Here is a 22,282-nt window from a genome sequence, read left to right on the forward strand (position 1 = left end):
TGAAAAATGCCCAGGATCGGCAAGGGGTCAGGGAAGGGGCGTCCTGACGCGGTGTGGGAGGACGCGCAAGCTGCTTTTTAAAAGACAGCGGGAGAGTATTCTTCGAGCCAGTGATTCCGCCTCCAGGAATTTCTCCTGGAGAAACACACGCAAGCCATCAAAAACGTCAGCCAAGAACGTAGCCTGTTGACGCCTCCTGCATAATGCACAGGACGACCCCTCCGCCGGGCTCGAAGCTGCAGATCTGTATTAGATGCACACCGTACACATCCGGACACACGCAGCAGACCTCGGCACCAGCGACCCACAGAAAGGGAGCCCTGCTGGCGGTGAAGACGGGAGGGAACTTTCACGTTTACTCTGTACTTTTTATTGTTTGAGCTCACGTGCTTACGACGAGTGTGACTTTTTGCCTATGTGTATTTCTGAGCATATAAAAATATAACGTGCTGGAGACAGGGACGCAGATGGCCTTCCTTCAAATGTCAGCGCCGAGCCCTTCCGGTTTGCGTGTTTACACGTGATCGTCATTACCTTTTTTGCGTATCTCTGTTGTAATGTTATGAAAAATATTCGTGTAGTGAAACCTTACATATGAATGAAAGAAAATAGGTTGCCACTATGTAGTTAGGAAAGGGATGCACATCGTTGCCACTATGTAGTTAGGAAAGGGATACGCATCGTTACTACAGAAATGGGTCCTAGTGTGTGAACGGGAAAATCACAAGGGCAGAGTAGAAGCCGATACCCCTGAACCAAGGCTGAGGCGCGCAGAGTGGCATCGAGGGCGGCCGCGGCCCGATCACGGCCATCGCGGTCCCTTGTTACCGTCGCAGCATGCGAGCATGGAGTCCGGCTGCGGGACCACGAAGCGACAGCAGCCCTGGAGCCACCAGCGAGGGAGGCCGCGGGGCGCCCGGCGCCAGAGCGTTGCACCAGGAAGCCGCGCCGGGGGCCCAGGACGAGGCGGCCCCCCCAGGGGCGCCCACGGGACCCGAGGAAGCCGAGGGCCACGGCCCCGACCCGCAGGAGGCCATGCCCTTCTGGGAAGGGACAGGAGAACGCCAGGGCAGGAAGAGTCAGCAGTCTCCACCGAGGACCCACATGTAGCGCGGCTTCCTGAGAGCCGGGTTGCAACACACAGCGATTGTTGGACGTGCCAGGAGAGGAAGAGGAAGAAGACATGGAAGGGACGCAGATTACTGGAAGAAGAGCGCTCGTTCTAGGAAGAGAGACACCCACGCTGGGACTCTGCCCTGCCCCCCGGCCGCCTGCGGCCCCCTGCCGATCGATGGACTGGATCAACCGATCGATCGATAGATCAATGGGTCGTCTGCGCGGACCAGTGGGCCTTTCCGCACGTGCTGGGGTGGGCAGGGGCAGGGGGAGGGGATGCTGTTTAGCCCTGTTTGACCTTAAAAGTAACACGCAACCTATAGCCAAAAAAGGGAAAGGAAGAGGCGGATTCCACTTCCCCAAAACCGCCCGCCGCGTGTCGGTGTGGGCGTCCGGTCCAGCAGTCCCTCGGTCGTACGCACTTATGCGACTTGTTTCCCGCGACCTGGGACACAAGCATTTCCCACATTGCTACAACCTCTTAATAAAAGTAAGTTTTATGTGACAGAGGAATCGTGACAGTGACAAGTGCTGAGGCGCGGGGTCAGTACGGCCGTCGTCTGGGAGCACGTGGCCTGCGGCTTTCGGGACTCACGCGGGTAACTCCACGGGAGCTGCTCTCTTCGGCCCAGGCCGGAAGGCGCGGATCCGGCCCCTGGCCCTCCTCCCGCGGCCCAGGCGAGACCTTGGGCTACATGTTCTGGTAGTCAGACTGCTCCGTCTCCTCCTCTGGAGCCTCGGGGTGCAGGAGGAGGGAGTAGGTGATGCTGTTCTCGTCCTAGATGGACACACAGACCAGCACAGGGTGGATGGAGGGGGCGGGGGAGGAAGTAGAGGGGGGAGGGAGGAGGGAGAGTGAGGGGTCGGGGAAGGGGGAGGGGCAGTGGGGGGCTCACCTTCACTTTCGCCTCCCCTTCAGCGTCGATGGCGGCTGTGGGCGGGAAGAGCAGGTGGGTCTGGGCAGGGCTGTGGGAGCAGCCCCGTGGACGCTGCGGGCAGCCAGCCGAAGCCCCGCAGACCCAGGGCGCCTGCCGGCCACACGGGTGAGGGCTGCGTCCTGTTCAGAGGACGGCTGGGCCCTGGCGGCGAGGCGGCTGCTCTTGAGATCTGAGCCCTCCGGCTGGCCAGGCACTCAGTGCTAGCGTGAGGCCAGGCTGGACTTTCGCAGCCAGACTTCAAGGAGGGAAGACTGAGGGCCACACCCCCGCCCCCAGCCAAATGGGGTGCCTCTTTGTTGGAATTTCCAAAAATCTGGCTACTCGGTGACATTAAACAGAAAGCGTGAGCAAGCGAGGGAGGCAGGGAGTGAGCGGCCTCTCTCTGGCGCCCCTGGTGCAAGCTCGGGCACACCCAGCCCCCTCGTGTCTCTGTGGGGAGCTTCTTTGTCAGGTGCAAGCAGCGCCCCCCCCCCGCCCCATGTCTGCAGAGTGCAAAGCTCGGGAGGCGGGAGGAGTCTGAGACCAGGGAGCCAGTGTGCACTGTCGTGGCCCAAAGCCCACTGCCCCGCTCGCCATGCTCGCAGCTGGAACAGGCCCGTCCGGCCGCTCTGAGCCTCCGACACTCCGGCAGCCTGGCTGCGCCTCTGGGAGCCCAGCCCCGCCCTGGCTGGGAAAAAATGCCTCGGGAAACGCCTGCAGGCCCGTGGGAGAGGGCCGCGCGCCCCGCACGGGTCTCGGGCTGTCTGGGCTTCTGGCCAGGTCAGGTTTGGCCCTGGTGCAGACTCGGGCTGAGGGAGAAAGCGGCCCCGCCAGAAGCACGCTGGACAGCGCCGGTCGCTCAAGCTCTCGCGTCAGTTGCTCGGCTCTGAGGCCCCGGCCATCTGCCACCGAGGGCTCCTGCGGGCCTCTCCGCCTGACTCTGCTGTCCCCACCCCTGAGAAAGCCTCAGCTTCCCTGGTCCTCTGGCCCCAGCTGCAGCTGGGACACCCCTGCTTCCTCTACACACTGCCACCTGGGCCAGGGCGTGGCCGTCGCTGGTGCTCAGACCTCAGAGCCGCAGGGCCCAGCAAGTCCTCCAGGCCAGCTGTGCACTCCCTCAGTGAGACGCCGGACCCAGGGGAAACAACCCGCTGCAGGCCCCGCTGCAGGCCCCACTGCAGGCCCCACTGCAGGCCCCACTGCAGGGCCTGCGCACCGGCGACAGCTGGGGCCCGGCCCACGTGCAGCCAGCCTGGAACCGAGCTCTGCCCGCAAAGCCACTGACACCCCCAGGACTCTATGTCCCCCTAAGACCACCCCCGCACACCGCTCCCACAAACATGGACTCCTCAGCAAAGCCAGGTGGTCCCCCGCCCCTGCCCCTCCCTCCTGGACCCCGGCCCTCTGTCCTTTGCCTCAGTCTCCTGCATCTAATCCTGTCCTGTGCCAACGGTGCCGAAGCCCCTCAGAAAGACCCGCCTGGCCCAGCTGTCCTGCTCTGCACATTTCCTGCATTCCTAGTCCCCAAAGCTGGGACACGGCCTCCCCTCTCCACCTGGCACAGGTGACCCTCTCCTCAAGTCCAGAGGTCCTCTGTAGGCCCAGGAGTCAGTCTCAGAGCTGACCAAGCGATTTGAGCCCCTGCCCCGCTCCCCCGGCCCCTGCCTGCCCTGTGCTCCCAGCTGAGCGCACACAGGCGGCCCCTTGCTCAGAGCGACCTGGCAGCCCCAGGTGGGGCAGCATGAGCCCCAGGGGCTGCACTCACCTGGTTCCTCAGGTAGGGTGTCTCCCATTTCCCTGTGCTCAGGGGTTCCTGGGAGGGTTAGGGGGCACACAGCAGGTTAGTAGGGTTATGGGGTTGGGCCTGAGTCGACAGGATGGACCGGGTGAGGCTGGCTCAGAACCAACACAGAGCCCTTCCCACCTGCACAGGGCCGGCCCAGGGCAGCGGAGGGCGGGTCCTGCGACGCACGCACGCACGCACGCACGCGGGGCGGCCCCTGCCTCTTCCCCTCCGAGCGGCTTCCTCGCTGCCCCACCCCGTGTCCGCATCCACGCATCTGTGGGCAGCGAGTGTCGTAGTGCCTTTCTCAGGGGCTCCGGGCCGTTGCTGCCCTGAGCTCCTCTGAGCAGGCACAGTGTCTGGGGCCGGTTTGCTCTCGGCTCGCAGCCGCCTCCCCTTCTCTCTGGGCTCTGGCGTCGACCGGCCTGAGGGCAGAAGCTGCCGCCGCAGAGCGCGATCCTTTGGCCCATCGGTCAGTGGCCAAGTGTTTACTGAGCACCCAGTGGGTGGCGGGCACTGTGCTAGGCGCTGGGGTGAGGGGTGACGGGCCAGGAAACAGGCAGCTGCCTAGGGACATCCCAACCCCCGAAGGGCGCAGACCTCTCCCAGGCCCTGTGCGCCGGCCCCGCCCGTCGCCCCCCCCCCCACCGCCCCATCTCCCCATTTTTCCTGGCTCTGAACCTCTGACTGCGGCAGCATCCTCCTCGCGCTCCTGCAAGGCCAGTCCCCACGTCTTCGGGGCCAGCTGCCACCCTCAGACCTCACCCCTCCACGAGAACACCTGGCCCTTAGCGCCGCCCGAGAGCATCAGCCGGGGCCATGAGGCGCCTGTCTCCGCCCTCTTTTCCAGGTGAGGGACGTCGGGAGCTCACCCAGGGTCACACAGCTGTGGAGCTGGGCACGTGCGGGCAGCTCGGGGCTGTCGCTGGGCTGTGGCCACACGGCCCCGCGCGGGCCCGACGGCCTCTGTCACGCAGCTGTTTCTCCCCTTGAACTACGCGATCTGACTGTCCCGACGTCCTGTGACGCGCGACTCTGAGCGCCTGGGCTCCCCTATCTTGGCGTCGCCCACGGCATCTGGCACCGCTCGACATGCGAGTGGCCGGGGGAAACCTGGGGCCACCTCTGCACGCCGAGGGTTCTGGAGCCGGAGATGACGGTTCTGGCCACGTCGGGGTGGAGCCTGGGCCAGGCGCGAACCGAAGACCAGAGGGACCGAGAGCAGCACAAACCTGAAGTCTGCTTTCGCCTGAGTCGGAACCAGGCCACCGCGGCGATGACCACCACTGTGGCAGCGACGCCGGCCACCGCGGCCACGACCGCCGTCACCAGGAAGGCGCTGCCGGGGGACCCTGAGGAAGGCAGCGCTCAGGCGGCCGGCCCCGCCCCGGCCACGCCTGGCCCCGCCCCGGCCCCGCCCGGGCCACCCCGGCCACGCCCCGGCCACGCCCCCACCTGGCCCCGCCCTGGCCCCCGCCCTGGCCCACGGGGGGGGGGGCCCCGCCCCAGCCACACCCGGTCACGCCCGGGCCACGCCCCGGCCACGCCCCCCACATCGGCACCCCTCGCCACCCCCCCCCCCACCGTGTTTCTGCAGCTGGCCTTGCGTCCCCCACCCCAGGGCTCCACCAGCCTGAGGCTGGGTGTGGAGGACGGAGGGGCAGCAGGGAGGGCCGGAGGCCCCGCAGCCGGAGGCTCAGTGTCGGTCCGGCGCAGCCTGGAGCTGTCGGCACAGGCCACACCCGGGAGGGTGAACGGCATGAGTGAGAACTGAGAGGTGGGGACCACCTCAGTTTGGGGGTGCCAGGGTCTTAGGGGGGCCTGCACCCGTGCTGGAGGCCCGCTCGGCTACTGTCCTGGGGTGGCACCTGCATCCCCACGTGGCGCCTCAGGCTCCTCGCCTGGCCCTGCCCCTCTCTGCCCGGTGCCCGTGCCGCTTCGGCTGGTCTCGGACCCGTGGCCGGCACCCACCTCGGACGGCGATGCTCACGCGCCGTGACGAGTGCTGCATCTGTCCTATGAAGCCCGTGCAGTGGTACTCGCCGCTGTGGCTGCTGTTTGCACGCGGGATGGAGAAGGTGAAGTTCAAGGTGGAAAACTTCCTGGCTTTTTCATCCTGGAAGAACGTGACCTTGTACAGAGGCCAGTCCTTCCAGCTGTGGCATCTCAGCACGATGGGCTCGCCCTCCTGGAAGAGCAGGCGGGGCGTCTGCAGCAGCAGCCAGTCTGGAAGACACACAGGGGCCACCGGACCCAGGAGGTGACACAAGGCTGAGACCCAGCGGATCCCCACTGCTCCAGTTGGGAACCCGAGCATCCCGGTCTCTAATGCTGGCGCCTGGGTCATGAACTTGTGACCTTGGGCAAGAAAGTTAACTCTTCCAGGCCTCCGTGTCCTGGCCTGGGGACTCCACCCCATCACCTCCAGTAGCTCCTGCCTCTCCTCCTGTCCCGGGAGAAGGCGGCTGCAGCCCTGCGCCGCCCCGCAGGCCGGGCGGGAAGGACGCGAAGGACCAGGGCAGGGGGACCCGGTCTGCATGGCGGACACGTGTCTTCGGGGACAGTAGGACGTCACAGATGCCGGCAGATAGCGGCCTGCTTGCCCAACGGTAGGCAACACGCAGCCGCTTCGGTCTTTCTCTGAGAGCGCAGCCTGCCAGCGACCTGTTCCCACACTCCGCCCTTCGCCCTTCGCGGAGGAGGGAACCGGGCCACAGCGGGAGCCGAGGCTCCGGCCTCAGCCACACACTTCCTTCCTCTAAAGCCCCAGGAGAGCGCAGAGTCGGGCAGGGGACCCAGAGATCCTGGGGGAGCAGCGCTGGCCCCGCGAGGGTGGCGGCGGACCAGGGTCTGGCCAGCACAGGTGCAGCTGTCCGTGTTGCGGTCACACAGTCGTCCTGCTGGCCACTGCCATGCTCTGCCCTCTGGGCCACTGCGCCTTCTGCCTCTGCGCAGCTGCTGTGGCTCACGGCCCAGGCGTGGCCCCGTCTAGGCTGCAGGCTGGGGCCCGCACTCCTGGGCCCTCCTGGGACAGACTGTGCCACCCCGGCTCCTGATCACCCAGGCGCCTGGCCACCCCACCCTGGACCCACGGACTCCACTGCCTCCCTCAGGTTGCCTACGGCTGAGGGGCCGGCCTGAGGACGGGGTGGGGGAACCAGGACCCTTCTGACCCGGGACCCCTCCCAGTCAGGGACACTGAGGCTCAGGAAGTGAGCTCATCCTATCTACATGGATGGAAGCATCCGGTCTGGGAGTCACTGAGCAGCTCTGTGCTCGCTAAGCCTGCGGGGGCCTTCACGACGCGGGGCTCCCTGTGCTGCCCTCACACCCCGCGGCCCGTCCGTGACCTCGTCACCACCTCCTTGCCCAGCCAGGACCGAGGCAAAATGGCCTCGCACGTGGGCAGCACGACTCCGCCACGCAGCAGGAGAGGCGCAGGGCGTGAGGAGGACAGCGGGGGCGCCGCCCGCCCGCCCGCCGGCCGGGCCCACTGACCCGAGACCACGTCCAGATGCACGGGGTCGCTGAGGCTGGTCTGGGCCGTGTGGCACGTGTAGTTCCCGCTGTCACTGCTGTTGGTCGTGAGGCTGTAGCTGGACTGGGTCTGGGTCTCCAGGAAGTTGCCGTTGTGGAACCAGCGAGTGGCGGGGCTCCCAGGGCCGGGGGCCCCCCGGCAGGTCAGAGTCACGTTGTCCCCCTGGAGCACGTTGACCCACGGGGGATTGAGGCTCAGCGTGGCCTTCGGGAGATCTGTGGAGGGCGGGGAGCAGTGGCATCGTCAGGAGAGGGGGCCCCAAGCAGATCCAAGTTTCAGACAGCGAAGTCTGGGTTCTGCTGGGGACACCAGGTGTGGAGCCCGCCCAGAGCTGTTCGTGACTGGAGGCGACTCCTCTTGCTGCTAAACCTCCAGGGCGCAGGGGACAGTCCTCTCAGGGGCTCAGCTGCCCATCAGGAGACGCAAGAATTTCCAGAAGGGGTCAAGGCACCCAGTCTCGGAATAAACGCGCACTCACCATGGGCCCTGGGCTGGTCCTGCTCGCCTCCCCCCATGCACACGCGTGTGCACACACACCGCTCAGGGCCAGTGCAGGCACCGGGGAGGCAGCCGGTGTGCACGACGGTGCGCCCAGCGGGTCTGGCCCCCCCCCCGCCCCCCACGGCGGCCAGTGCTGCCTCGCCCTGCTCCTGTCCAGGCCCTCGGCCCTCAGACACGGCCAGCGCGGGCCGGCCCGAGCAGACAGGCGGCCGACACACGCTGCTGCACACCCACAGGTGCAGCGCCCGGGCCCTTTGACGGTGGAATTGACTGTTCGGCGGCGCCTGAGCTGAGGGCAGCGTCCTCTGTGATGACATCCTGACGCCCCAGGGCAGCAGGACGGAGAGCCGGGCAGCTGCGCCCCGGGCCGCCCCCCCTACCCCCCTGGGGGTGACTTGAGGCGACTGCTGTGGCTCTGCTGGGCGTGGGGCCTGGGCGCATTCAGGGCACCTCCGGGTGGGAAGCGGGGAGCAGAGGGCGGAGTGGCTGGCGGGGTAGGGGGGCCGCAGGGGTGACTCACCAGGCGTGCCGGCAACAGGAGCTGGAGGAGACAAAACAGAGTCAGCGGACTTGGCATAAACACTCACCGCCCCGCGAGCCCCCTCAGCCGGGCCTTCTCTGTCTCTGTTAAACTCGCCCGTACTGCCCAGGCCTTTACTTGTCCAGCCGCGCGTCACTGAAATGGCCACCATGCTCGAAGGGACACTGGCCTGCCGTTCCGATACTTTCCTCTGAGATGCTCTCTGTTCCCACGGCGACATCCGTCCCCTCCTCACCCCACCTCACCCCTGCGAGCTTCCCTCACGTGAAGCCAAAGCCGATGCCTTCCTCCAAGCCTCGTGGAGACCGCGCCCCCTCCCCAGGAGCCGGCCGCCCGGCCGCCCGCATCCCCCCCGGCCCTGGCCCCGCCTCTCGGGGGCACCGTGTCCTCCCGGCCACAGTCACTCCCTGCCCTGGCAGGCCCGTCCGTCCTCCCGAGCACATCCCGCTCCGTTGGTCCCTTTCTCTTCTGCATCCCCAACGCCTCCTCCTCAGCCAGAACTTTCCCGGCAGCGCGCATCCCGGATCTTTTGTTAAAAGAAGAACCTCTCGCTTGACCCCACAGGTAACCCCAGACTCACTCCTCCGGCTCCCCCGTCCTCTGCGTAGCTGGGCCCGCTCCTCCCAGCCACGGGGCGCTGCCTGCCCTCGCCAGCCCACGGCGTCTGCTGCTGTCCGAGCCCCCCGCGACCCCCTGCTGTGGAGACAGGCTCACCCGTTCCCTTCCTCCCTGCTCCGGGGACCCGCCCGCCCAGCTGTCCGGCCTGGCCCCCCACGGCCTTCTGAGCCCCAGCCCTCCGCAGCAGCAGATCCTGGACCCATGACTTTTCCCCACATCTGTGGCCAACAGTGGCAAATGCCACACGTGCTCAGGCCCAGTGTGGGCATTTCGGGGGGCACCGGCCCTGTGTGGCAGGTGGGGAGGCTCCGCCACGCCCACTGCTGAACTCCCAGACCTGGACAGCGCCCCTGTGGGACGGCTCCGGATTGCTAAGGCAGGCCAGGGCGGGGCCGCGGCCCCCGAGGGTGCCACGCTGGGCGGGGGGCCGGGCGCAGGCCGCGTGGGAGGGCGGGATTGCAGCTCCGCTCCTGCCCCGGCGCTGGCGAAGCCGGTGACTCAGCCGCAGCCCAGGAGGGCCGCGACCTCAGCGTGCAGCTGGGTTTGGGGAAGCAGCGTCAGGAACACGCAAGGCCAGGTCGGGGGACACTGTCAAGCGCGCCGCCCGCCGGTGAGGACTGGGTGGGAACGGAACATGGAGCAGACCCTCGGTGACGCGGCAAAGGGGCGAGCGAGGGAGGGAGCCCGGGCCGCCGAGGCCCGAGCGCCACCCCCGCCTCCCCAGCGTGAAGGCGCGGTGCCTCGCGCTGCCCTCCGCCAGCCCCTCATCCCGCTCCCGGGGCGCTCCCTCCGCCCCAGCGACACCCCGCCCGTCACGCACGTGACCTCCCCTCGGCCGTCTCGAGGCGGACATGAGGGGGGCAGCTGCGGCGCTGAGCCCGGGACACAGCCCTGGCTGCGGGGCTTCCCACAGGGCCTGCCGGGGACGCCGCCTCCCCAGCGCACGGCCAGCGCCCGCCTCGGCCGAGGACCCCGCTCTCTCCCGGGCCACGACGGCCGGGTCCCACACTTGGTGGCTCCAGCGTTGCCCGGGTGGCGTGTCATCTGAGTCGCCGGCCCTCTGTGCTCTTCCCGCGGGGAGAAGAGGCTGCCACGGCCTGGAGTGGGGGCCGGGCACGGGGAACGGCGGTCACGGCGCACGGCGGTCACGGCGCCCTCCCCGCGGGTCCAGCGTGGTTGCTGGGAAACGCGGGCCTCTGAGGAAGGAAGACGCCCAGCCGCCCAAGTCCAGGTCCCCCTGGACAGCAGGTCCTGCTGTGGGGGTGGAGGAGCACCGGTCCCGGGTGGTCGGGGAGACTGGGCCGAAGGCAGTAAAAACCCCAAACCCTGCCAAGGCCGGCAGCATCGCCCCCATCAACCTTCGACCCCCTGGTTTTCCTGCCCTGCATCCCAGGCCCCCTCGCAGGCCAGGTGGCACACCGCGCCTCATGGGTAAGCCGCTGCCTGCACCCAGCCCTCTGTCCCCTGGGCACCCTGACTCACCCAGGAACAGCAGAGCTGCCCACAGCAGCATGGGGTTCCGAAGCTGGTGGGGGGCGCAGTTGGCCGGGGTGCGCCGGGCAGCAGGGCGTGGCGGGACTGAGGGGACCCCCATCAGCTCCTGGCCAGGTCACTTGCAGCACCAGCACAGCGGGCGGGGAGGCTGGACTGTTATCACTGAGCAGGACAGACCAGCCCTGAAGCCGAAAGAGGAAGTGAGGAGAAACACCCTTTTATCACAGGCCCCTCCCCCCCTTCCCTCCGAGGCCCCCTCCCTGAGACGTGGGCTTCCCAGAACACTCGCTCTGCCCCTCCAAATTCACCGGAATTTTAGGAACTGGGAAACAGCCTCCCCGCCCTCCCCCGGGGCAAGCTGGGCTTGGGCTGGGGCTCTGGAGGACAAGGGGACAGGGGGTGGCCAGCTGGACTCAGCTCAGGGCCTCCTCCCCAGCTGTCTGTCCACACAGGTGACCGCGTGGCGTGGGACGCCAGGTCCACCTGGAGGCACAGACTCGGGCCCGACTGCCCACCGGCCACCCAGCCCCAGGCTTTCCTCATCCTTGTGTCCCCAAACTCACTTTGGGCTGTGGGACAGGGACGAGGACGGTGTCAGCTGGCAACGGGTGTCACACTTGCCCTCACCGTCCCCTCCCTCATTGACTCCTTTCCTCATCCGCCCAGCCACCAGATACCTCCCAAGTGCCACCTTGCACCCTGGCTCTCTGTCTGTGCCCCCGTCCCCACCCTGTCCTGTCACCTTGGCAGGGGACGGAGCACAGCTCTGTGAGTCCAGGTGGGAACGCCAGGCCGCTTCCAGGACGCCTGGTCCCTCGTCCGCCCTCCGAGCAGGGCTTCCCGGCCTCAGCACCGCTCACCCTGGGGCCAAACGGCTCTGGTTGTAGGGCCCTGTCCCCACGCAGCGCCCCGGCCTCTAGGTGCCGGCGACATCCTCTAGCTGTGAAAATTAAAGTGTCCCCAGGTGCTGGCAAACATCCTGTGGTCGGGCACCGCCGCCGCCGGGGCCCTCGGAGACCTGGCGAGGGTTTGGCCCCGGCACACGGTCAGCGGCCTCAGGAAGCATGCTGTAATACCCAAGGAAATGACAGCGAAGCCTGCGGTCCCCATCCCGACAGCCTCGACAGCCCCGCCCCTCGGCCACAGGCTGTTACCGCTGGCCCCTTCTGCCCCCAACCTCCAACCCCCAATCCACCTCTGCCCCTGTCTGATTTGGGATCGGAAAGTCAGATCTTGATCCAGAGAACCTCTGACTCCGTTGTCACCCACATCGGTTATTGCTTTACTCCGATGCTTCTGCTGAAGTGACAAGAAGGACCCTACTGGGAGCTCTGGACCACGGACGCAGCCACCGCGTCCCGGGGCGCACCGTGGGCTCCCCGGGCATCCGTGCCACGCCAGCGCTGGGGGCATGGGCCGCGCTCAGCGGGACTAGAGGCTGCTGACCACGTAGCAGAGACCACTTGAGCCCACGACACTGGCTCGAGAGTGCCAGTCCCTTCCCGCCCGCCACGAAGCCCGCCCCCCGTGGCACCCGCTCTCCGGGCTCCGTTCTCTCCCCGTTGCTCCAGAGACCCTGCTGCCACCTGTGTTTCTGAGGCTCCGGCACAGCAGGGGACCCCTCTGCCTGTTGGGTTTGCCAGGACCCCGCTTGGTGCAGGACGCTGGTGGCCCCGCCATTCTGCCCGCTGTGGACCTCTCCGCCGACCCTCGGTTTCTCGGGCCACACGCTGCCCTCGCCGGCCACGTCAGACGCCCTGCCGTGGCCCTGCCCGTCCCTCTCTCTGCCTCCACCGAACGGAGGACGGAAGCGGAGATGAGCAGAGCACGGTGTGCCGCCCGCCCGGCTGTCTGCCCGACCCGCAGGGCTGCCGCCTTCCCGCTCCAGAGCCTCGGCGGTCACCTGCACCCACATCCCAGCAGCCTCCACCGCAGGACACGGCTCTCGGTGGCGCTGCGCGGGGCTGTCTCCACCCGCGCAGGGCTGGCGTCCCTCGTGCCTGGAAGCTCAGGGTCTGAACACTCGGGAACCGGGAGGACGTGGCGGTGCCAGCCCACTGTCCACGGCTCCGATGTCCACCCCGAACAGAGGCCACGCCTGTCGACCTACATTTCAGGGTCCAGCGGGAATCACCAGGAGGTGGCCATGACTCACTGTTCACTTCCCCTGGTGGGTCCCTACTCCCCTGGCCTGCAGTAAGGTGACGGCTGCCCCAAAAAGTCCCCAGACTCTCTAGACAAAGTTGCTCTTGTGACAGGACAGCCCTCCATTATCTTTGGCCAAGCCAGGAGGTGTCTGCACTCAGCCACAGCGCCTGCCGCCCTGGGATTAGCACTTCTGGGGAAGCCGATATTTTGGCTATACAAGGTCACCGAACAAGCCACCTGGCTTAAGATGGGCTTGTTCAGCCAGGACTTGCTTGGATCTATTTGACCTAAGGTGCTTTGGGTCCTGGGGACTGTGGCTTTGTGTGAGCAAAAGGGGGTGATAGATAAAGTTTAACTCATACAGTAAACAGAGACCACAAAATTGACGCAGCCCAGTGGCCGGGCCCATGTCACACACCTGGGTGAAGTCGGCCTGCACTGCCAGGAGACCCCTGTCGAGCGCCCATCTCAGTCCTCAGCGGGCTCGCCTCATCCTACAAAGTGGGACCTGCTGGCCTTCGCGGGAACCTCACCTCCCACCTCACCCTGCCTTCTCGGCCTCTCTAACTCGCTGGGCGACTCACCCTCGCCCCAAATGCCTCTGGAGAGTGCCCCACCTCCAGCCCGCAGACTGCTTTCCTTTGGATTAAGGACACCAAGCTCGTTCCTTCATTGTTTGGTTTTGTGATTTGATAAAACAGAAGCAGAGAGCTGCATACTGCCCACACACTGAGAGACCGATATTGATAGTTCACTCTGCCCACGTGAGCTCTAATCCTTACCACGTCTTAAAGGCAAAGGACACCCTCCTCGTGTGCACACTGAGAAACTCGGGAGATAAACTGAGGTACGTTACAATTTTTAAGAGTTTATTTGAGCAGATTTAACTGCAGTAGCGCAGCACGAAAGCGGCAGCGACGCCGCCGGCGTGAAGAGGGGTGGGGCGTGGCGGGGTGAAGGGGGGGGCGGGGCGGGGGCAAGGGGGGGGCAGGGGCGCAGCCGGGAGACCCTTCAGCCACCGCGGAGTCGGTGCTAGAGCCTTTTGGAAAAGCCCAGCCGGCTGCTTGCAACCGGCTGTGAGGGGAACAGAACACGCCTGCCCCCCCAAAAAAAAATATCTGTCTTTGGCAGAAGGATCATTTTGAGCTGATTATTTTTAAGAGACAGCAGACCCAGGAGGAGCCCTGAAAACCAAGCAGCCGTTAGGGGTTTGTGAGGGTCACTTACCTTGACAAGGGAAGTCTCCGCGGAGGGCGCCCCTCTCTGCAGCCGAGCGGGGAACGCGAAGCTCAGACCCCGCGCTGGTCCATGGAGAGGCCCAGACGGCGGCCGAAGAGCTTTACGCTCCCTGCGCTTTTCCCGAACCCCGCAGAGCGGCCCCTCGGCTCCCCCTGCCCCGCAGAAGAAACCCTTCCTTTTGCCTGTAGCGGAAGACAGTATCCAAGGCGGGCCGCCCGGTTTTCTGGGCACTGCTGTGGACACAGGACGTTTACACAGGATGAAAATTCTGTTCGCTGTTGTCGGGGGAGGGGCGTATCAGCCGAGACTACAGAAGGGCGGAGGGAAAATTGTCCCCCACCCCCGTGCAAACCAAAACAGAAAGAGGAGTCTCCCATCCCCCCGGGTAAAGGCCGAAGGACGGGCAAGTGGGACGAAGGACGAGCGCATGTTTCCAGAAGGAAATGACCGCACGCTATTCACGGAAAACCGAAAGATGCCAGTGGAGCGAGCATTCTTCGACAGCGGGCGGCTCCATTCCAAATGGACACGTCGGGAAATAGAAAAGGTCAGTAATTCGGATACCAGAGGAGCGCAGCGAGCGAGGGGCGGGGCGCGGGAGAGTCGGGCCCAGGCCTCGCTCTGCCTCCCTAAGCTCAGAGTGGGGCTCACACCAGTGCTCCCCTGATAACGTCGTTGCGGAGACCGAGCAGCAAAAACAAAATGAACCGAGTCCATTTTAAAGACTTCCCTGGCCGCGAGCGGCGGTTCGGGGTCGGGCGGCGACCGAGGCGGCAGGCAGAGTGGAGCCCCCAGGAGCCCTGCAAACGAAGGCCGTTCACAGGCAGAGGCGGCGGGGCCGGAAGTGGCGCTAGGCCGAACGCCGCTGGTGACAAGGTCACCTCCCTTTAGGGGACAGCAGGGGTCTAGCAGGCAGCTACCTCCCTAGTGCCGAACAGGACGCCCTGACCGCTGGTGTCGGATCCCGCCTCCCGGAAAGCAGAGCTGTCATTGAGTTGGTTCGGTGACCTGGGGCCCAGCACAAGTGGCTCCCTTTTGGGGCTGTCATCTCGTTTTTAACAATGCTTCACACAGAACCTGGCTCCTAAACTTGGTCTCTACCGTTACCCCCCTTGAAGACTAGGGGGGTCTGGTCCTCCGCCCCCGGGGCCTGGCGTCGCCCGCCCTCCCGCTGCAAGAAGCCGGATTGGCGCTGCCAGCTCCGGTGGCTGTGGCTCTGACGGACGCTTGGACCCCGGCCGCCCGGGCCGTGTCCATCTCCCGGCCGGTGGGGTTCTGTTTCTCTCCTCTCAGCCCCCCGACCGCCTCTCAGCTGGGCCCTGTGATTGCTCTAGGGTTTCCTCCCTCTGGCCACTTCCTCAAGAGACAAGCCACCTAGGCCACCCACAGCCAGCTGCTGACCCCGAAGGACAGGAAGTCTGGGAGCAAAGGCACCCACAGAGGGGAAGCGGGGCGCGGGATGACGACTGACCTCGGGGGCGCTGGCTGCGGGCGGCCGCTGGGAACGTCCGTTCTGGGTCAGTTTCGTGACGAGTAGAAGGCCGGTGTCTAGATTCGTTTTATTTTTATTTAGTTTTGCATGTGGGCGTCTGGTCGTTCCAGCCCCGTTTGCTGAAGAGACCATCTCCACTGTGATTCCTCTGCTACTTTCTATTCTGCACCCCCCTCCCCGATTCACGGGTCTCTTCTTTGGCCAATACCCGGCTGCTCTTCAGGGTCGCCAGGCCTCCTGCTCGTTGACGCGTCTCCAGTTTACCCCCTTCAGGCTCCAGACACCGCTTCCTCCTCCGTGATGGCGACCGAGCTGAGGGGGCCCGTCTTCCACGACCTGTCAGGGGCAGGGTCCTGTCGTGATCCCAGGTCAGACCCAGGCATGCTGCTCCATAGGGCGGCTCGCAGAGAGGTGGGGACAAAGAGACTGGCTACCATCGGTGCCACCCTAAACAGGCGCTGCGCCAGGGAGAGAGCCATGCCTTCCCTGGAGAGACGGGGTGTCCGTCAGGTCTCCAGAGCAGACGTGTGGCAGGCGAGGGGTCAGTGACAGGCAGAGGTTCGGTGGACCCAGACTCAGCACCGAGTCCCCACTGCTCGTCCCTCCTGACAGGCAGGTTACAGACCCCGAGCGACAGGGCCACGCATCGGGGAGACCCCTGGCTGCAGCGGGTGAGCTCAGCAGGGACGACGAAAGGTCACGGTGTCGCTGGCTGTGGAGCTTCGTGGAAGAGTCTGCGGGGCCTCCGTCTGTCAGTCGGGAAGCTGGGAAAACTCAGTTTGCACGAGAAGACAGTGCGAGTCCCCGGCTCAGCATCTGTCCTCTCCCGAGGCCTCGATCTCGGTGGGGGCCCCGGGCATTGGTGGCCCTGGCACAGAGCAGGTGGGCAGGCTGGAGTAATTGCAAAAGTGAAGCCAGTTCTTCCGGAACCACCGAGGGGGGGAGAGGTGACAGTGAGCCTGGCGATGGCACCGAGCGCTGAGCGAGGGAGAACTTGCTCAGGGATGGGGACAACCCTGAGACGCTGAAGGGGTTCGGGACACACCGTCCCAGAATATGGTCCCTTGGCATGCCGAGTATTTCAAGCTGGAGGAGTCAGAAAGAACCGCAGAAGCGAGAGGGTCACTCCGACCGCCCACCTCGCCCTTCCTCCCTGAGCTCAGGAGGAAATCTCCCCGGTGAAAGGTGCCCAAGAGCACAGGTGGGGGCTGGAGCCGAGAAGCCGCGCAAACGAACCGTGTTAACTCGTCGCCGTCGGTCGCCCTCAGCCCAAACCTCTCTGCCTCATCCCGAGTTCATTGTTTCCCTGTCGCAAAGGCACGCGGGCTTCCTTCCCTGGCCACTTCCTTGAGTCTCCCTTCTCTGTGGGATTCCCGTACCTAACTATGCATGTTCAGAACTAAGTTTCTTTTTCTCCCGTTCATCTGTCTGTGTCAATTTAATAATTAGACCAACCCCAGAACCTGCAAGGGGAGAAGGGAAGTTTTCCTCCCCGGAAACACCTATGTGCTTAGCCGAAACCAAAAACGTTGGCAACACCAAATATGCCTCAACCAAAAATAAAACCAAGACCCCAAATCGCCCAACACACCAGGTCACTGCCCTGCTCAGTCCCCCTGCGACTTCCCATTGCTGTTCAAGACGAATGCTAAACCCTCCCGGGTGTCGCGTTCGTCTGCGAATGTGCAGGCGGCTGCCGAGCCCACGCGACCCTCCGCCGCGCCGGTACCAAGTCTCCTGCTGCCCCCTACGCTGGCCGCGCTCCGCCCGCGCCGCTGCGTGTGAGCAAAGCCAGCGCCAGCGCCAGCCCCAGCCCCAGCTCCAGCTCCAGCCCCGGCCCCAGCGCCAGCCCCAGCGCACGCTCGTGTTGAGCCCGGGCCCCTGCTCCGCCAGCGGCAGCAGGAGGCGTCGAGGCGCTGCAGACCCCTCGAGGGCCGCCCGCCCCACAGGGCCCTCTCCCCTGCGTGAGCACGTGGAGCACGACGTGTCACCCCCTGGGCGCCTCCGCCTGGGGATAACGTCGCACACCGCGCTGTTTTTTCTGGGCTGGTCGCGCAGGCGCTTGCTGCTCTCCACCGCCCTCTGCTGAGCAGAGCGGGCAGCGCGCGCCGCGTCTGCGGGGCGGAGGCCGATTCCCAGGACAACGAACCCTGCCGCGCTCAGCGCTGGAAGCCGCGGGCTGCCGGGCTGGGGGGAGCCAGGGCCGGCCCGGGGCAAGGGGGAGCCGGCTGCCACTGCTCTCAGCCACTCGCTGGCTTTCTGCTCAAGCGACCCCGGACCTCGGACAGCGGCGTCTGCAGTGGAAGCTGCTCCGACCGCGCTCTGGCTTCCGGGCCTCGGCCGCGGGTGGGATTCAAGGAGCGGAGAACCCTCGCGTTAGATCGCAGGCTCCTGGGTCTGTGACTCCGGCGGCCTGCCCGCCCCAGCCTGCTGCGCCCCCGCACTGGGCATGCACGTGGGGCTCCTCGCACCCACAGGTGCGCTTCAGGAGGCCGGACCCTGGTCCTCAGGCTCACGACTGGCGAGCTGCCGGAAGCCACTTCTTTCTGGGGAGGCAGACGTTCCAAGGGTTATGAATGCGGTTCTAAGGGATTCCAAAGGGTGTTCTTGACCCTGGCAACAGACCCACCGGAAGGCCTCCGCAAACAGGCCTCACTGCTGGGGCTTCCAGGTGGTTTTCTGAAGCACAAGTCAGCTGCACACCTCTCTCTCCAGAGGTCCAGCTGGCCCTGATCCCTGCGCTGGCCGGTCCCATGGGCAGCGCACACTCAGAACGGCCGGACCTGCGTTTGTCCTGTCGCCCAGCTAGCTCCTCCCATCACACTTGCCCCCCCGGGGGCTCCTGAGCCAGAGGGCTAGGTGTCCCCACGGCTGCCTTCCTCTCCGTCATAACCCACACCCAACTTGCTAAATATTTCAACCCCACCACTGTCGCCTTAGCAAAAGAATTCAGTGCAGAATTTCAGAGAGACCGCTAAACCCCACACCCTCTGCAGCAGCATCGCAGCGGCCAAGACGTGGAGACGACCCAAACGTCCACCAACAGATGAATGACGAAAATGCCTGTCACAGAGGATGAATACTGTAGATTCCACTCACAGGAAGCATCCAAAGTACTCGAAGCCATAGACACAGAACCTGCAAAGGGGGCTTTGTGTTTAGGGGTACAGTTTCGGTTTTGCAAGACCAAGAGCTTCTCGGGATCTGCTGCATGGCAGTGCGACTGGACGGCACCGCGGACCGTACGCTTACAGACGGTCAAGATGGTGAATTATACGCCATGTGGTTTTACCACAGTTTTTTGTGTGTTTGTTTGTTTTTTAAAGTAGGGAGCCAAGAGGCAGGGACTTGGAGGTGACGATAAGCTCCTCTTGTAAGGCAAGCTGTTAGGCAGCCCACCCCTCCCGATGCACGCAGACACGCTTCGAGAGAACCACTGAGCAGGCCGCCAGAATCCGGCTGCAGAAACCTGGAACACAATGGAACTGAGTATTCGTTAAGCCCTCTGAAGGAAGAAAGATTTCTAAGGTTGGGGGAGGGGGGGAATCCTCATAAAACTTTTAAATTTCTGAATAATTCAAAAAAAATCAGAGCAAAATAAACTACCAGCTGCAAACTAGAAAAAAAAACTTAAAAAACAAAAGATATATTTTCATTATACAAGCAATTAATGAGAAAAGAGTCCTGATAAGTAGGCAAGGGCCAGGATATCCACAAAGACATCCAAAAACATTTGTTTGAGCAAACGTTAACCATCTAAGTGTGCAGACACTACGCTTTTCATCTAACAGGAATAGGAAAGAGGAAACGCAATTAGTGAATAAATACCTGAGAGATGATCTGACACGCTAGTCATCAAAGAAATGCAAATAAATGGGAGACCCCATTTCTCAGCTACTGAGTTACCTAAGATTGAGGAAGAAAATGCAATTAAATGGATTCTCGTAAATTTCTGAATGGAGTTTAAAGCCAAACAATTCTTTTGGAAAGAAATGTGAAAAAAAAGCTTAGACATGTACATATCTATAACGTTGTAATTTCACTACTGGGAAAATGGCCTTTGGAAATATGCCAAAATACATTTTTAAAAACATACTGTTGCCCTTTGTAGTGCTATTGAAAATAATAGAAATGAAAGTGAACCTGAAAACACCCAGCACCTGGCTTCGGGTGAACTGCCCCGCAGCCACGGCAGCCGGAGCCCCCGGCGCCAGGAGAGGTGTGCGCACCAGTCAGGTGCCTTCTGCAGCAAGTGCCGGGAGAGTCCACCCTTCTTGGCTTAAACAAGAAGAAGCGGTTGACCGGTCTCACATGTTCAGCTGTCTGGAGTGGGCAGTCCTGGGGCTGGGTAATCAACTGCTCAGTGATGCCCTGGGGGTCCAGGTCGCCCCTCGCTTTGCTTTGCCATCGTTAGTGCGTCAGCTGCTCCGCTCCTGGGGGCGAGATGCAGCAGCTCCCAGCGCCCCAGCCGCACACGTCACGTGCCCCGGAACGGGCAGAGAACTCACTACTTCATGTGCCCCTGAAGATTCATCGTCTCAAACGGGGTCACGTGTTCTGCCCTAAGCCGATCACGCAAGAGAACTGGCTCTCAGGTGCGGTCCTAGACCAGCATCACCTGGACACCTGCAGACTCTCCGGCCCCACCGGAATCAGAAACTCTCTGAGGCCCACCCCCCAGCTGCATTTAACAAGCCTTCCGGTTGATTCTGGCGTGGCTGACTGTGACCGAAGTTGACCTCCTGGGCTGGGAAATGCCCGGCCCTCTCCACAGCCCACAGCCACCGTGAGGGAACAGGGCGGCGTTCCGTTAGCATTGCAGGGGAGCAGTGGCTGCGGCCGGGCGCCCTCTGCACGGGAGGAGGCCCCTCTTCGGTGCGGACGGTGACCTGAGTCTCCCGGGGGTTCGAGGAAGTCCAAGGAGTAACACTGGCTCTTCCTGTCCACATAGTCCTCAAAAATATTTTTAGCAGTTAAATATTTTCTCCAATTAAAGTAAAAACTGAAAAATGTTGAGCCGTCTGTGTGTTTGTGTGACTCTGTGTATGGGAAGTGATTTTTAAAAAATCAAGTCGCAGAAAAATCATGTAATATGGAAACAATAACAACAAAAAAGAACATAATGCACATATGTATAGGTAGCTATGTGCTGACGTGAATGTGAGTGTGTGGGGAAGGTTCTAGAAGGACACGACAAGCCTCTCGGTGGTTATCCCTGAGGAGGGGTGTGAAGCTGGGGGTGGGGGGGGCAAAGTCATTCAATGGCACTCTCACCTTTACTTCCAAATGCTTCATTTTCTTAACAGCAGGAATATATTATAGATGATACTTGTATTTTCAAACAAAAATTGTTTAAGCGACAACGACAATAACAACAAAAGTCGGTGAGAGGGACGAGCCCCTAATGTCCAGTTGCGGTTCTGGGCCCTGCGCAGACCTTGGCGGTGTCTCCCGGCTCCCTCTGTCTCCAGAGGGCTGGCGCGGCCGGGAAGCCAGGCCCAGGCGGGCCCCGGCCTTCCGGGAACTCGCGCTTCTCTCCGGCCACCCCAGACCACCAGGCAGGTTCTGACCAGCACATGAGTGAAAGCGCGAGCTCAGTTTTCATGATTAACTTTGAGTCTCAGAGCTACTCATTTGCTAGCTCTGCTAGGAAATTCCGTGGGCTCCTGAAAGTTGTCCGATGGTCTTTGCTGGGATTTGTAGAAGCCAGCAGCTACCGCACTGTGCAGTGTCTAGAAATTTCCACTAGAGGGCAGTTTTCAGAACTGCAGAACATTTGAGATGGAAGGAGCGGGTACCACGTGGCCCAATCGCCTCCCTTACAGATGAGGAAACAGCTTGAGGGAAGGGCTGACGGCCAGCCCCAGTCAGACTGAAACCGAACCCTGAACTTCCTTCCTCCTCGACCGCGTTTCTCATAACACATCACCGACACCCTTCTTCTGAAACTTTAAATGTTTACAAGTTTGGAGCTGTCTACATGTGCCCTGGTGTGAGATAACGAGGTGGGGCATTCACAAGTCACACCAGCAGATAGAATCAAATTTCTGGGAAGCTCTTGTATGTCAACAGGCGACATAACCCTAACGACCACAGCCAGAGGCTGTGGCTTAAGGCCACACACAAAATCGGTTCCAAGTCCCTGTGGTTTCCTTGACCATATGGTAAACTGTCCGCCTCTTCCTGTTCGGGGAGTGGCATTCTCGTCTTTCCCATCACTCACTGCCCATGTATGTCTCTCTAGTGCCTCTGTTTCGGGGCCTCTGGGTGTGCGCGGTTCTGCGCGCATTTCCGCCTGCGCCTGAGACCCAGCCTCCGCGGGCCCCGCCCCTGCGGGCCGGGCATCGTCCTCCGCATGTTTTCCTTCCCCCGCATCTTCGTCTTTCTTGGGTTTCCCCCGTTCGGTTCTTCGCTGCCTTCGGGCCCTGTTCAGTGTCTCGATGTGCCGCTCTCAGCCTTCCCTTCCCTTTTCTTTTTTTCTGGCAGTTTCCATTTCTAGTTCTTTTCTTCACTTGACTAGATATGTAGTGGTGGATATTTTTATTAAGTGATTTTGATATGTGCTGCAGTTATAATTTAGAGGTTATCATATTTTGTTATTAAAATTAACAACAATTAGAAGGCAATTAAATTTCTTTGTGCCTCTCTGTGGGCCTTAGTTGATCATTTCTTTGTGGACCAGTGATGGTTACCAAAAAAAGAAGTGAGGGAGCCAACTTTCCGCTAGCTAACATTCATGAAGACAGATTGTTTGACCAGAGGGGGTCTTAGCCAACATGCACTATAAGGGTACAAGAAGGTCAAAGGAGTAACATTGGCTCTTCCTTTCCACACACGTCTCGAAAATATTTGGATTGGCTTCCGGTCAAGATGTTGGAGTAGGTAAACGCTGCAC

The 22,282-nt window shown here is 62.8% G+C and overlaps 1 protein-coding gene across 5 annotated transcripts; it reads right to left on the reverse strand.

Annotated features, from left to right (window-relative positions):
- Positions 1 to 1,597: 1,597 nt before the first annotated feature.
- On the reverse strand, positions 1,598 to 11,563 carry LOC107502477 (low affinity immunoglobulin gamma Fc region receptor II-like). 5 transcript variants are annotated; one of them, XM_036234726.1, is made up of 9 exons: positions 11,251 to 11,563; positions 10,497 to 10,696; positions 8,376 to 8,396; positions 7,315 to 7,569; positions 5,788 to 6,042; positions 5,049 to 5,168; positions 3,799 to 3,846; positions 2,013 to 2,047; positions 1,598 to 1,894 (listed from the first exon to the last, which is right to left on the reverse strand). In XM_036234726.1, exons 2-9 carry the CDS (start codon positions 10,606 to 10,608, stop codon positions 1,808 to 1,810), a joined length of 933 nt encoding a protein of 310 aa, XP_036090619.1. In that variant the 5' UTR covers positions 10,609 to 10,696; positions 11,251 to 11,563; the 3' UTR covers positions 1,598 to 1,807. The 5 variants fall into 5 exon arrangements, with proteins under 5 accessions (XP_036090619.1, XP_015985201.2, XP_015985203.2 ...); XM_016129715.2 differs by lacking the exons at positions 10,497 to 10,696; positions 11,251 to 11,563 and having other exon boundaries at positions 8,376 to 8,617; XM_016129717.2 differs by lacking the exons at positions 5,049 to 5,168; positions 10,497 to 10,696; positions 11,251 to 11,563 and having other exon boundaries at positions 8,376 to 8,617.
- Between the last annotated feature and the right edge of the window lie 10,719 nt (positions 11,564 to 22,282).

This window comes from Rousettus aegyptiacus, unplaced genomic scaffold (assembly GCF_014176215.1).
Source record: "Rousettus aegyptiacus isolate mRouAeg1 unplaced genomic scaffold, mRouAeg1.p scaffold_m13_p_17, whole genome shotgun sequence".
In the NCBI taxonomy this organism is placed as follows: Eukaryota; Metazoa; Chordata; class Mammalia; order Chiroptera; family Pteropodidae; genus Rousettus; species Rousettus aegyptiacus.